Below are 13,889 nucleotides of genomic sequence, written 5' to 3' on the forward strand. Positions count from 1 at the left end.
CCGGCATGGAGCGGACTCCCGCGGCCGAGTAGCCGCCGCCCCCGGAGCCCAGCGAGAGAGCCGCTCGCAGCCCGCCTCATCCCGGCCGCGCCGCCGGCCAGGCCCCGGGAGAAACCGGGAGGAAGATGACGCGTCCTCGCCGCAGTCCGCTGGAAGCAGGACTCGCTGCAAAGCCCTAGGAAGAAAGAGCTCGGAGCGGAGGCTCGACGTGTTCCCAGCCGAGCCAGGAGAACGGCTCCGGGAGCTGCCCTCCCTTTGCGGTGGACTCGCCCAGGCGTTATCCGAGTGGAGGTTGGGAGCATTTGCAGCAGAATTTTTGGCTTTCCCTCCCCCTCCATACATTGCCCCCTCCTCCTTTTTCAATTTTTCTTCTTCCCAGGAAGTGAATTGCTGATGCCAAGGGGACTTTATTCATTAATGATGTAACTGGATTCGTTTCAGGATTATATTGCACGAATTGAATTTTGAATGAAGGAGTTTTTTTTTTTTTGAAAGAAGTGTTGACTCTTTAGTTCGTTGTGCTTTTAATTATTATTTTATTTAAATATACAATTTAATTGTATTCTCTTAAAAATATTAAATCTATATTTTATGGAAACTTACCCTCAAGATATATATGTTTATGGGTGAAATTGAAGACGCTTCCATTAAGTGAGGTGACTGGTGTATTGGATGTTTAATTCATCATCGGCATTGCATGACAGTTGTTGAAATAACAAGTGGTTTATTTTTAAAAGCCACATCTTTAAAATTTTAGGTTCACATAGTAACAGTAGACATCATAAGGGCATTGAAAAGAAAACCAGCAGAAATCGAAGCAAACATGTCCGGAGAAGTGCGTTTGAGGCAGTTGGAGCAGTTTATTTTAGATGGGCCAGCTCAGACCAATGGGCAGTGCTTCAGTGTGGAGACGTTACTGGACATACTCATCTGTCTTTACGATGAATGCAATAATTCTCCATTGAGAAGAGAGAAGAACATTCTTGAATATCTAGAATGGGGTAAGTTTTGTTTTTAATACTCTTAATGTGTAGCTGGGCATGAACATGATTAACTGTGGTGAAAATGATGTATATATCCTTAACAAAAGAACACACGCCAATTAGTCAAGACTTTTCTCTCCTAGTTTTTCATAACTCTTTGGCAGGAGTAAAGCTATGCCATTTAATTGTTCCCTTGTTGCTTGGCCTTGCAGTGTGTGAACTCAACTGCGCTTGGGGGCAGCGGTAGGAGCTTTGAAACTAATGCTGGGGTTGGCAAAATTGGATTATTGAGCACAGTTGTCACAGCCGTTCAGTGGGAGTGGGAGGGTATTTGTTGGTTGGAACATTCCTTCCCAGTCTTTGAAAATCACTGGAGATGAGAGGAGAGACGGTGTTGAAGCCCCTGTGTTCATTTTCGGACAACAGGAGTGTGGAGGTGGTGATCAGCGGGGTTAATTTCATCTCTGTAGAGCACAGGCAAAGGAAACTACTAAACACGGACTTTCCGAAAATTACTAGGTTCCTAAGAAATAATAGAAAGTGTGTGTGTGTGTGTGTGTGTGTGTGTGTGTGTAAGTAAAGCAGACGTAGTTGGAGAATGTGTGGAGGCAGCTCCACCTGCCTTAGCTTTTATTCTAAATTGAACTTGTGTCTACACTGGCTAGATGTGACTCAGATGACCTGTACTAGTGGACTAGATCAGTGATGCGGGCAAACACTGCATGTGACCTTCAGGGTAGAAGGCTTGTCTGAACTCCTGGAGCCTCTGATGTCACTCAGTCTGATGAGGGGACTCAGACTTCTAGCAGTGGCCATCGTTGCCCAGGAAGGTAAAGAAGGGTACCGTAGCTCTGGAAGGATTTGGGCCATCTAGAATTTTGTGCTGTTTAAATACTTTTAGCTAGCTAAATGATTTTTTTTAATATTTAAAATATTTTTTTCCAAGTAAACCTTAGTTTTCTGAAGTAAACCAATTAAGTGTCTGTTGTTGTTTCTGTTTTCAAATTCATTCAAAATTTGTTTCTCAACTCAACTCCCACTTTAAGAATGCCTACATGAAACAATTTTAATTCTCCAATTTTCCAGTATTAGAAGGTTGATTGCTAGTAGCACGACGTTACAAGGGTTAAAAATTGTTAGATGTGAATGGGATGATTTCACAAAGCAGTTTGCCGTCATCATGCCGGGAATGTAAGAAATCTTAAACCAGTTGTCAGGCGACTTCTCTCTTGAGAGTAGGTAATTTTTATGTTGGCACTGACTTTGCATCTACCTGCCTTTTTTATGTGCAGGATACAATATTTTATGAAGCATATGGAAATTTACACCCAGTGTTTCATAAAGTTAGGAATTCTGTGGGGTTTCTTTTTTTTTTTTTTTGAAGACTTAAAAAGGTTTCGGTACCCTTAGAGTTGGAATTTAAGTCCTTCAATGACAGCTTCATAGTGATACTGTAGTCTGTGATTATGACTGTCATTTAATATCTTATTCATTTGCAAAACAGTAGGAGAACTCTTTGTACATAGCAGTGGCAAATATAATTTAAAATAATGTATAAGAGAAAATGCATTTCCTTGGCTTCCTGATGTATAGTAGTTTTATGCTATGGAGTATTTTTCATCTTATTAAAATAACCTATGTATCTTTCATTAAGTATTCTTTTTTGGGATTTTTTCTATGTTTATGAAGACACTTTGCAAACATACATACATACATACATATTTACCTATACTAAAAAGTAAAACAAAGATCAAGTGTTTTGCTACATTCACTATTTTTTATTTTTTCCTGGAGAGAGTGCCTTATGTAGCTCTTGAAGTTACTATCTAACTGAGGCTGGCCTTGAACTCTCAATCCTTCCATTTCTCTCTCTACCTTTCCAGTGCTGGCATTACTGTACACTACCATGTGCAGATTATATAGCGCTGGGATATGAACCAAGGGCTTTATATATGCTAGGCAAGTACTCTGCCAATTGAGTTCAATCCCAGTCCAAATTCACCTTTATTCTTATTAATAATTTCATGTCTTACCTTTTTTAGTTGTCTGATATATGGTATGATGAGACTCTACAGTCTCATAAACCGTTACTGGCACTTTAAAAAGGTCTATTTTTATTATTTTAAATTACATATATGTATGTGGGTCTGGTGTAGGTATGTGTTGTTCGTGCAAGCTCCTGAGGAGGCCCCAGACATCTGATCCTCTTGGAGCTGAATGCTGGTGGTTGTAAGGTGCCTGACTGGGTGCTGGGAATCAAACTCAGGTCCTCTGGAAGAACCATTTGCCCTTTAAGCTACCATACCATCTCTTCAACTCCAAGAGAGAAGTTTAAAAATTAATATATATATATATATATATGTATTTCTTTTTTTAAAAAGATTATAATAGTTACATCATTTCCTCTTCTTTTCTTCCTTCCAAACCCTTCTATAACCCTCTTTCAAATTCGTGGCTTCTGTTTTCATTAATTGTTTTACACACACACACACACACACACACTCTCTCTCTCTAACTCCTAAGTATATAAATGCAACATGCTTAATCTGTATAATGTTATTTGTATTTATGTTTTCAGGGGTGAACATTTGGTTTTGGATGACCAGTTGGTGTGCTCTTCCCAGGGAAGAGATTATAGAACTTTTAAGGAATTATTTTGTGTACTTTAGGCTCTTAAGCCTCTGGAGTGCTCTTCTCTTCATAAGAGTTACAAGTGGAAGTGTTGCAGAGATGCATCATAAGTGGTGTCCTTTACTGTCTGAGCTGTTGGGGATCTTAGATTAAGAATGATAGTATTTTTTCATTTAAGTATTGTGATGAGCCATTCCTTCTTCATTTATTAGTCTATCACTACATTTTGGGAAATGTTCTATATTTTTCCCATTGCAAAAAATGTATAAGAATATCTTGATTAGGTTTTCAGATTGTGAATTGACTTCACCTTAAATTTTTAATAAATTATGAACTTTTTGGGATGGAAATTTATAGGAATATTATTAAGGTTAAATTTTATAATTTAGATTTGCTTCAAGATGTCATCTTTGGTTTGATTTTAGCCATTTAAAAGTATTGTCTTTAAGTCTTTAAGAGACCCAGTAATTGAAACAGAGCAGTGTAGTTAAATATTCCATATTACATGTTAAATATTTTTGTTTGGCATTTGCATTATTGGAAGTACCACCTAGATGCTCCATATTTTTGCAAGGGATGGCTGGTTACTTTTAAATATGTAGTCAAGATTTTGTGTGTATCGCTCCATTAATTTCATTTGATTCCAAGTTATGGTCCATTTCATTTCTGTTGTGGTACAGGTAATGTTTTGTTCTTAATAGTAACACAGCAAGAAAACTTGACTATTCCAAGTCAAGGATGCTGCTTTTCTTTTATAGCATTTCTTGGTTTTGGTGCTGAGGAAGGAAAGTAGAGTAGGAGAGAGGAAGAAGAGATGAAGTCAGTGAGTGCCAGTCCAAGGGGATTAAAAACACCATAAAACCAGAGGTCACTTCTGAGCTTAATAATATATAAAATTATTTTCTAGTTACAGCCAGCAAGACTTGAAAAGCTTTCTTTCCTTTGATTGTTAAATTGTTGAAAAGATTTCTACTTATAGTCAGTAAAGTTTGAAAGACTTTCTTTGATTTTTCTTTTAAGTTGTTGGAAAGATTATGGTTTCTGTCTTTGTTTCTATAAGAAGAATTTTGATGTCAGTAGTGGTTATAGTGGAGCTATAGAAAAGTAGTTGTGATGCTGTAACTAACTGATAACTAGTACATTCACTATTCATTACATTGTTTTTCTTCTACTTTGAAATGAGAAATTTGAATGTTAAGGAATTGCTAATTTATTTAAAAAGCGGCTATAGGATAATACTACTCAGAACAAGAGGAACTGCCAGGTTTCCCTGTATGTAGATTACTTTTCTAGACTTTTGATCTTGATCTTATAACATTTCATGTAAATTATCATTGACTGATTTTATGGCTTACTCAGATTGTATGCTACACCATAGAATAGTCTGATTATTAAACTTATTGTTAGGAGGTATCAACAGGTATTGTAAGATAAACATTTCCTTTTATTAGAAGTTAGTTAGCATGTTTGTTTGTTTGTTTGCTTATGATTTTATTATTGAGACAGGGTTTCTCTGTATAGCCCTAGCTGTCCTGGAACTTGTTCTGTAAAGACCAGGATGGTCTTGAACCCAGAGATGGGCCTTCCTCTGCCTTCTGAGTGCTGGGATCGAAGGAGTGCTCCACCACCGCCTTGCATAGAGTAGCTTTGAAGTTTATTCTCAGTTTTTTCCTGTGTGAGTTGGGGTGATGATGGCTTGAGTAGAAGGAAAGAACTGAGTCATTTTTAGAGTACTTTATTTGTTCTTTCTGTCTGCTGTTCCTCACTGTTAACTTTTTCTGAGTAGAAATATTTATCATATAGAATTATTAAGATATTCATTGAATACAAATGATTAAATTAATTTTTGAATAAGCTCATTTGTGATCATTGTAGGTAGGCCACTTGTTTCTTTTACACTAGTCATGAAACATTCTGTTTTAAGAATGGACGTAGTTTATCTGAACCAGTGTTGACATGTTCCTGAAATACTCCATAAGTGATAGTTTGCTGTTGTACCATTTCTTTCCCTTCTTCCTGAGGGAGATGACAAATAATGTTGGTTACTGTAACGATTTGCAATATTGATCACTTGGTTAGTAAACTATTAAAATAGTAGTGCTCTGTGAATGAGAACAGGATGTCAAGGCTCACATTTTAAGAATTTTAGAAGTATTTCATATGGAAACAAGGCATACTTTACTATAGCAGTGTGAATAAATACTGTAATATTTTGGAAACTTTATGAACTGTCCCATAAATCTTAGGACTTGATTACTATTTATAGTAAGTCCAGTCTGCTTTAGGGCAAAAGGACCGAACTTGGCACGACTTTTTTTTTTTTGTGCTACTCAAATCTTACTTATTGCCAGGAAATTGTGTGTAAATCTTGTTCTTTTTCATCCAGTTGGATGCAATAGTTTAAAAAAAAAAATCAAGGGCTGGAGAGATGGCTCAGTGGTTAAGAGCACTTCAGTGCTCTTCCAGAGATCCTGAGTTTAATTCGCAGCAACTACATGGCGGCTCACAACCATCTGTAATGGGATCTGAAGCCCTCTTCTGGTGTGTCTGAAGATAGCTACAGTGTACTCACATACATGAAATAAATAAATCTTTTAAAAAAATCAATATATGAAGTCTAACCAACATTTAAAAGTTAGGCTAGAATAGAAAACAATCAAGTTCATTGTACACAGAAAGAGTAGATATTGGTATGCAAAGCATTTGTGCTTTGCTGCATTTCTTACTCTTGTATCTTACAGATTCAGATTAGAGTTTAGAATATTGTGTAGATGCAGATGTATATGTTAGCTAATAATGAGAATATTAGAAGCATGGCTCTTTTTTTGGAAAGAACATGTAAAAAGTCTAGGACAACACATAGATAATTTAATAAAGGGGAGTGTAGAGAGGGACAGGATTGGAGGAGGTGAGGGGCAAAGGAGAGCTTGGACCAGGGAGAGGGTGAAGATGTATGGCGAGAGAGAGAGAGAGAGAGAGAGAGAGAGAGAGACAGAGAGACAGAGAGAGACAGAGAGACAGAGACAGTGACAGAGAGAGAGACACACAGATACACACACAGACACACAGAGAGAGAGAGAGAGAGAGAGAGAGACAGACAGACAGTCAGACAGACAGACAGACAGACACATAGACACAGACACACACACACACACAGAGAGAGAGACACACACACACAGACACATAGACACAGACACACACACACACAGAGAGAGAGAGACAGAGAGACAGAGAGAGAGACACACAGACACACACACAGAGAGGGAGAGAGAGACAGAGAGAGACACACAGACACACACACAGAGAGAGAGAGAGAGAGAGAGAGACAGAGAGACAGAGAGACACACAGACACAGACACACACACACACACACAGAGAGAGAGAGAGAGAGACAGACAGACAGACACAGAGAGAGAGAGACAGAGAGACACACACACACACACACACACACACACACACACACACACAGAAAGAAAGAGAGAGAGAGAGAGAGAGTGTTTGAGTCTGTCAGAGTAATTGGCTAATTTTAATTTAGAAGACTATACTGGATATAAGAATTAACCTCCGTCATTTGTAGTTTTTAAGTGGTTATTGTCTCTTATTTTCCTTTTGTGGCAGCGATTAACTTTCATTGATTGATTATGAGAGATGTATTAGCTTTTGGACTTAGGGATAAATGGTGGTAGTGTCTTGGCTGTTTCTTTCTATTCCAGACCAACTCAAGAGAATTTGCTAGTTTTCTCCTTCTTGTCACTCACTCATAGACCATCAGTGACATGACTTCATGTTTTACTATTGAAGACCATCCATTGCTCAGCTGTTTTTTGCTGAATCTTCAGAAGTGCTTTCTAAAATGACTTCTTTTTGAATGACCTGTGCTTAAGTATAAACTATCTCAAACACAAGAATGAGTGTCCTTTGTTGTCTCTGCATAGAGAAGTGCTCCAGCTGCAGCCAGATTTCTTTTCCTCCCCATTGATGCTGCTCAGAGCTTTAGGGCTGCTCTTCTCTTTAGCCGCTCACCCTTTGCTGGACAGTTTGCATTTCTTTTTCAGCAATAGGTGAGAATGGGCAGCCTTCAGAAGGTCAGGCTCTCATCTGGTGGTCTTGGATCTGCCACTGGTATAGAGCTGCATTTGGCTTTCATCCAAACAGGAGCCACAAGGATCTGGTCCCTCATTCTGAATACCGTAGTTTGTCTTTGAATTCTTCTTTGAACTCTGTTTTTGAATCAGGGCTTCTTCATCTAGTTTTCTTCTCTAATTTCAAAGGGTGTTCCTTGAATCTATGCACTATTACTGAGTTGTGTGTGTGTGTGTGTGTGTGTGTGTATGTAAATATGCACAGAATCTTGTAAGTTTGGAAAATCAACTCAGATATAATTCAAGTAAAATATTTCAGGTTATCCTAGAATTTACAAAGTTTATTGGATTACAGAATCATCATTTTGAATAATGTCTGTAGGGTCCAAGTATTCTAGTGGGTATTCTTAGGGAAGTGTTGTTCCTTAGTAACTTTTTATTGAGGTTAGATAGGAACTTTGAGAAACTTGAATCTAGCTTTGAATAAGTTATATTTTACTTAGTACCTGTAGAGTTATATTTATGTGTGTGAAAGTCCTATGACCTGAGAGATAAATTTAATCATGGTGGAGTAGTAATGATGCTGTTGATAGAGTGACATCTAAGAAACACAGTGCTCATGGTAGGATTAGAATGGTACACTGAAGACCTGTGCTGTCAACTCCTGGATGACTGAGATGTTCCTATGACATTCTTCTTGTTCTGATTGAACTAACTCCCCATGGAAAGACATTTCATGATTTTAAATACAGAAATTCTCACTTTATTTTTATAGCTCCAGTTACTATAATTTTAACGTGTTACAAAACTATTTTGTGTCTGAAAAATTTTGTTCATTATGATGTTTAGGAAGAAAAATCCTTGAACTCTTGTAATTTCATAATCCATTGTTTTGTGTTTTTTTCCCCTAGGGCAACAGTGTTTTAGCTAAGCAATTGGTTTCTGTCCTCTCAATTTGTGGGAACTTTTATTGCTATGTATAATGGTGTATGTGTTTCATGTGTCAGCTTCTATTTGTTTATATGTATTATAAAGAAACCAGACATTCCTCCTCTTTATTAAGGAGAAACCCATCCACAACTGGTGTTATTTTGGCAGCATGTGGACAGCTAGAACTTTGTGATTACTGTAAAATTTTGTTCTAAGTTTTAGCATGATAGATAATAATACTGGAGGACAATCAACCTGATTGTTCAGAAACACGTGATGAGCTTTAGATTTAGACTGGCTCCTTTAAGTATTGAGTAGGTGACCTAGGCAAGTTATTTTACCTCTTGAATCTGTGTTATATCAGCTGTAAAGAAGTAAACATTACTACAATATTTTACCAAAAGATGAAAGCCAGTTTAGAAGTTTTCCCCATGACTTAGTTTATTTTGTTTTTTCATTTTTAATACTGGGTCTCATGGAGTTCTTGAACTTAATATGACATTAAACTTCTGATTCTTTTGCCTCTGTTTCCTAAGTGCTAGGACTAGAGGTGTGTGCTGTTATGGTTGGTTTCTATGGTGATGGGAATTGAACTCAGGATCTTGTGTAGATGCTAGAAAAGCAATCTACCCACTGAGTTATATCCCAGCTTCCATTCTGATTTTTAAATTTCTATATTATTTAGCCTTAAAATAAAGGAAGAACTAAAATACCAAATTGGGGATTAAGTTTAAGTGTATACTAATTAAAGGGTATAAGTAAATTCTCTTCACTATCAACAAGCATTTATATCTTCTTGATAATATCTTATTAAATTGTTATTACTTTAAAATTTTATTTGTGTGTGTATGAATGTTATGCATGTCTGTGCACCATGAACATGTCTGGTGCCCAGGGAGACCAGAGGAGGGCATCAGATCCTGCAAAATTATATTTATTGAAGGTGTCCTTCTCAGCTATGCAGACAGTCTTAGATATTCTTTTAGGATGTTTTGCATTAAATGTTTTGTTCTTTTCAGCCAAGCTATTGGGAAGGGGAGTAAATATTAAACTGATATCCAGTCTTTTCCATCATCAGGAACAAATATTATGCAGTGACTAGTTACATTTTATTTTTGTATATATGTGGGTTCAATCTGAAAATTGGTGGTAGAATTCTTAACCTCAACTCAGAAGGTTAAATTTTTTATTGATATGGTGTTCATGTAGTACCTTTTATGGACTAAAATTAGGCAGCACCCACTGATCCATGTGGTCTTTCAGTAAGTATGAAGAAAATGAATACTTTCCACAAGTATTTTCTAAACTTCATTTCAAGGGACACACTGAATATTCCACAAATTATGGGTTAATTGGATATGCAGGGCTGGAAACTAGTGTTTTGGATACATGCCTTTTTACCTTATCATAGAAAAAGTTTCACAAACTCTGAACAGAAACCTTGTGCAAGGTTGGCCCAGATCACTTTAACTGTGGAACTATGAGGGGAACACTGGATTGAACTTCGGACATTGTGGCCACATCAAGAAACCATAGGCAATGTCCAGAGTGTTTAAGCATGTTATATAAAAAGCACTTAAAAACATATTGTCAACAGTGTACTTAGAGCACAAACACAGGGTTTGGCACATTCACATAATCAAGAAACTAGTGTAGCCAAATTTAAGTTGGGGTAGGATTCAGCATTGGACAGGAAGATCTCACTGTGTTGGAGAGTTCTGGTTTGCAGAAGTGCTTCTCCTAGCCTAGTGGTTGTTTTTATTTTAGTTTATTTACTTATTTATTTATTTTTGTAAAAGATGGTCATTTTCCGTTCACTGGTACAGAGAAACTGTAAAGTAGAACAAAGCTAATTGGATTTTATGAGAACTTTATAAAAATGATACAGTTGTCCAGTTCTAGCAAGAGTCTTGTCCTTAAGTGTCAGCACTTACTAGGGGTGGCTAATACTCCAAGTACTCCATATATGGTGAAAAGCAGTGAGCACTGCTTAGACGTGTTCTGTGCTGAGGTTTAAAACATTCTTGTTTGACATGACTAAAGCCTCATTTTGAATTACATCACTAACTCCCTGTGGTTTTGTCTTGACCAAAAAATTACCATAAAGAAACACTTAAACATATACTAAGAACTCAGGTGTTCAGTGAACCTGACATACTAACATGATACCGGAAAGCTTTTCTGGTTTTTCTTAGCGTTTATGGTTAGAACCACGCTATTTGCAAGATAAGCATAATTTCTATTTCTGACTTGTTAAACTGCATGCCTTTGTAATGTGTCATCCTTTGTGACTGATGCATGCTACACTGACAGTTTCTTCCAGAAAGTCCATTGGTGTGTTAGTTGCTTGAGATTGTGATTGATGTTATCATCATGTTTCTTTTGCCTTCAAAACTGTGAGGTAGTATCAGTTAAGTACCCTTAGGAGTTATCCTGGTTTTCCTCTGTTTTTGTGTATCTGGCTCAATTTATTTATATTAAACTGGTAAATATGGTTTTATATATTCCTGGGTCTTCCTGTTTCACTTTGTTTTCCTTTAAAATAGCAAGAAGCCTTTAGGACATCACGTCTCTAACTTGAAAATATGATGTTCTTATATATATCCTGGAATTTAACAAAACACCTCTCCCTCCCTCCCTCCCTCCCCCCCCCCTCTCTCTCTCTGGCTTTCCATGTCTCTCTGTGTCTTTCTGTCCCTCCCTCCTCCTTCCTTCCCTCTCTCCCTCCCTCCCTCTCTCCCTCCTTCATTTTGTATAGCCTTGGCTGTCCTGGAACTCACTCTGTAATCAGACCACCTGCCTCTCCCTGCTGAGTGCTGGAATTAAAGGCATGTGCCAACACCGCATGTTATTATCATGCTTAATATCTTTCATTGACTCTGGACAGCTTTTCAGGATAATTTCACTTAAACTGCTGAGCATGATACGTACTTTTTCTTTTCTTTCTTATTTTAAAGGCATGGTGTGCCCGTGTAGCTCAGATTGGCCATGATTTGTGCTTCTTTTACCTCCTGAGTGGGAGAGTTACAGGTATATATACCTGCCTAGTCACACCTTTTATACAGTGCTCATCTACTACCTTATATAGTTAACTTTAAAAATATTTTAATTGAAATAACTATAATTGAACAAAAATGGCAAGTATAGTATACTTTTTCTTACTGAAATACAAGAATAATTTGTCTGCTGATGTCCTTTTCTTTGCAATGTGTTTTTATGTAGATCTACATACTTTTATGTGAACATATGCAACTGTTAAAATCAAGAAATTATCATTGATGAGATCCTGCCATTTTATTTTTAGAAACTTTGAGTTTATCAGTTGATGTAGTGGTCTTGTTAGAGCAGAAGGGTTCCGTCTCAAAGCCTGGGTCACATGGGAATGGTGATGTCCTGCAGTGTTGCTTGAGCCAGGTCTTTAGGTTTTCCTTGACTTTCACGACTTGGTCTCTTTTGAGGATTGCAGGCCATTTGCAGTAACTGCCCCATTTGGATTTTCCCTACAGTTCCATTTAGACGACATCATGTTAGTATCTCAGAAACGATGCAGTCAGTGTTCTTCTGCTTGCATCCTGTCAAATGAGGCACAGGTTTCATACTGCCTGATTACATGCTGTGCTGGCACTCACCAGGCTTCTTCACTCTAGTTGTTTGGGTGAGGTGTGGTGGCACATGCCTGTAATTCTAACACCACAGAGGCTGAGGCAGGATCATGAATGAAGCTCTGCTGGGCCATATAAGTGAATTTGAGCCTGGCCAGAGCAACACAGTGAGACGCAGCAGCAACAGCAGCAGCAGATGACGGCGGCAAACAAAATAAAATCACTACAGAACAATTACTTCTTTCCCTTTATAATTATTGTAGAGGTGTTTTATATTATGTGTCTATCTTTGCCTTATTAAATTGTATTTATGTCTACAATAGCTTATGGTTTTTTGTGTTAAACATACTAGGTTAAAACCCTTCACTACAAATTAGTAGTAGAATTACCCAAGTGCTTCAGGAAGGAACAAATTGTTCTATATCTGCAGCTTTTCTGTTTGAAAACGTTTCAAATTTTTTAAAAAAGTAAAAACACGATTAGGGAAGTCGACAGGGCCATATATGAATTGTGTATGCCAGTGGTTGAAATGTTATCATGGAATCTTCAGTAGCTTGGCTCGACCCAGATTTAGTCAATAGGAGCTCCTTCACATTGTCCCTTTGACATGTCCCCATGATTTCTTGAGCACTTTCTTGCTTTTTGGTATAACAAGATGACTGAGGCTTTGCCTGTTCCTTTCTTGACCTTGCCTTAAGTTTTTAAGGACTGCTGGCACCTTTTAGTAGGAGTTACTCTGTAGGAGGCAGGGTAAGGCCTCACTCCCCGTGAGCTCACTGCTTCTCTTTTAGTGGACAGTGCAGCACTCCGTTAGTCCATCCAGACCTTGCACTGCCCAGCCATCTCCCCACTTCATGTGTGCATTGACATCTATATTTCAGATCTGCATGTACTTTGATAGACACTTGTTTCTGTCTTTATTTTATAGGAAAGATGATGGATTTGCACCAATATCCCTAATTCCAGTCTAATGCTACAGGATTTAATTTAGGTTTCCTTTTTGGTTGTTGTTTTGTTTTTCCGGATTGTAAATCTCCTTCCCAGCAGTCAGTGAGAAGTATGGATCCTGTTATCTTCCACATACTTGGGAGAGGGAAAGCGGTAGGAGAAAGGAGGAAGGGAAGAGGGAGATGGAAAAGGAGAGGAAGAGGGAGGAGAAGAGGGAGAGGGAGAGAGACAGAGGGAGACACTTGTAAGACACTTGATATTGGTGCTGGAAATTGCTCTCAGGTCTTCTGCTAGAGCAGTCGGTGCTTATAAGTGCTGAGCCATCTCTTCAGCTCCATTTGTTTACGTAGGAGATCTCTCATCAGTCCTCCACTCCCTCCTTCATCCAGATAACCTGTTCACGAGGCTGACTTGCTGCTGTTCTCATCCCTAAAGCCGTGCTCTTTACTCTGTTCTGTCTGAACACTTCATCCCAGGCTTTCCTCTCACCCAAGGATGCTCTTTGTGTTCCCCAGGCTCTGACACTCCCAGTGCCAGTAGCCCTTTTGTGGCTGTCCTGTGCATGAGCTTAGCTGGTGGCCTCCATGTGATTCTTTTTGCTTTATTTTGTTTTGTCATGCCTACTGGCCTTAGGTGTGTATTGTTCAGGAAGAAGGGATGGCTATTTACCTAACACATGCCTCTCTTTAGAATAGGAATATGGTTTGAGAAAG

The 13,889-nt window shown here is 38.2% G+C and overlaps 1 protein-coding gene across 2 annotated transcripts in view; it reads left to right on the plus strand.

Moving 5' to 3' along the window:
* The first annotated feature begins 537 nt into the window (after window positions 1-537).
* The window catches only part of Cdc42bpa (CDC42 binding protein kinase alpha), a 214,350-nt gene continuing 200,998 nt past the window's right edge, over window positions 538-13,889 (plus strand). For both annotated transcript variants that reach the window (XM_028755205.1, XM_028755206.1), the window contains exon 1: window positions 538-1,001. In XM_028755205.1, the coding sequence (XP_028611038.1) occupies window positions 824-1,001 (178 nt within the window). In that variant the 5' untranslated portion in view covers window positions 538-823. The remainder of the gene's footprint in view (window positions 1,002-13,889) is intronic.

This window comes from Grammomys surdaster, unplaced genomic scaffold (assembly GCF_004785775.1).
Source record: "Grammomys surdaster isolate TR1022 unplaced genomic scaffold, NIH_TR_1.0 126051, whole genome shotgun sequence".
Lineage (NCBI taxonomy): Eukaryota > Metazoa > Chordata > Mammalia > Rodentia > Muridae > Grammomys > Grammomys surdaster.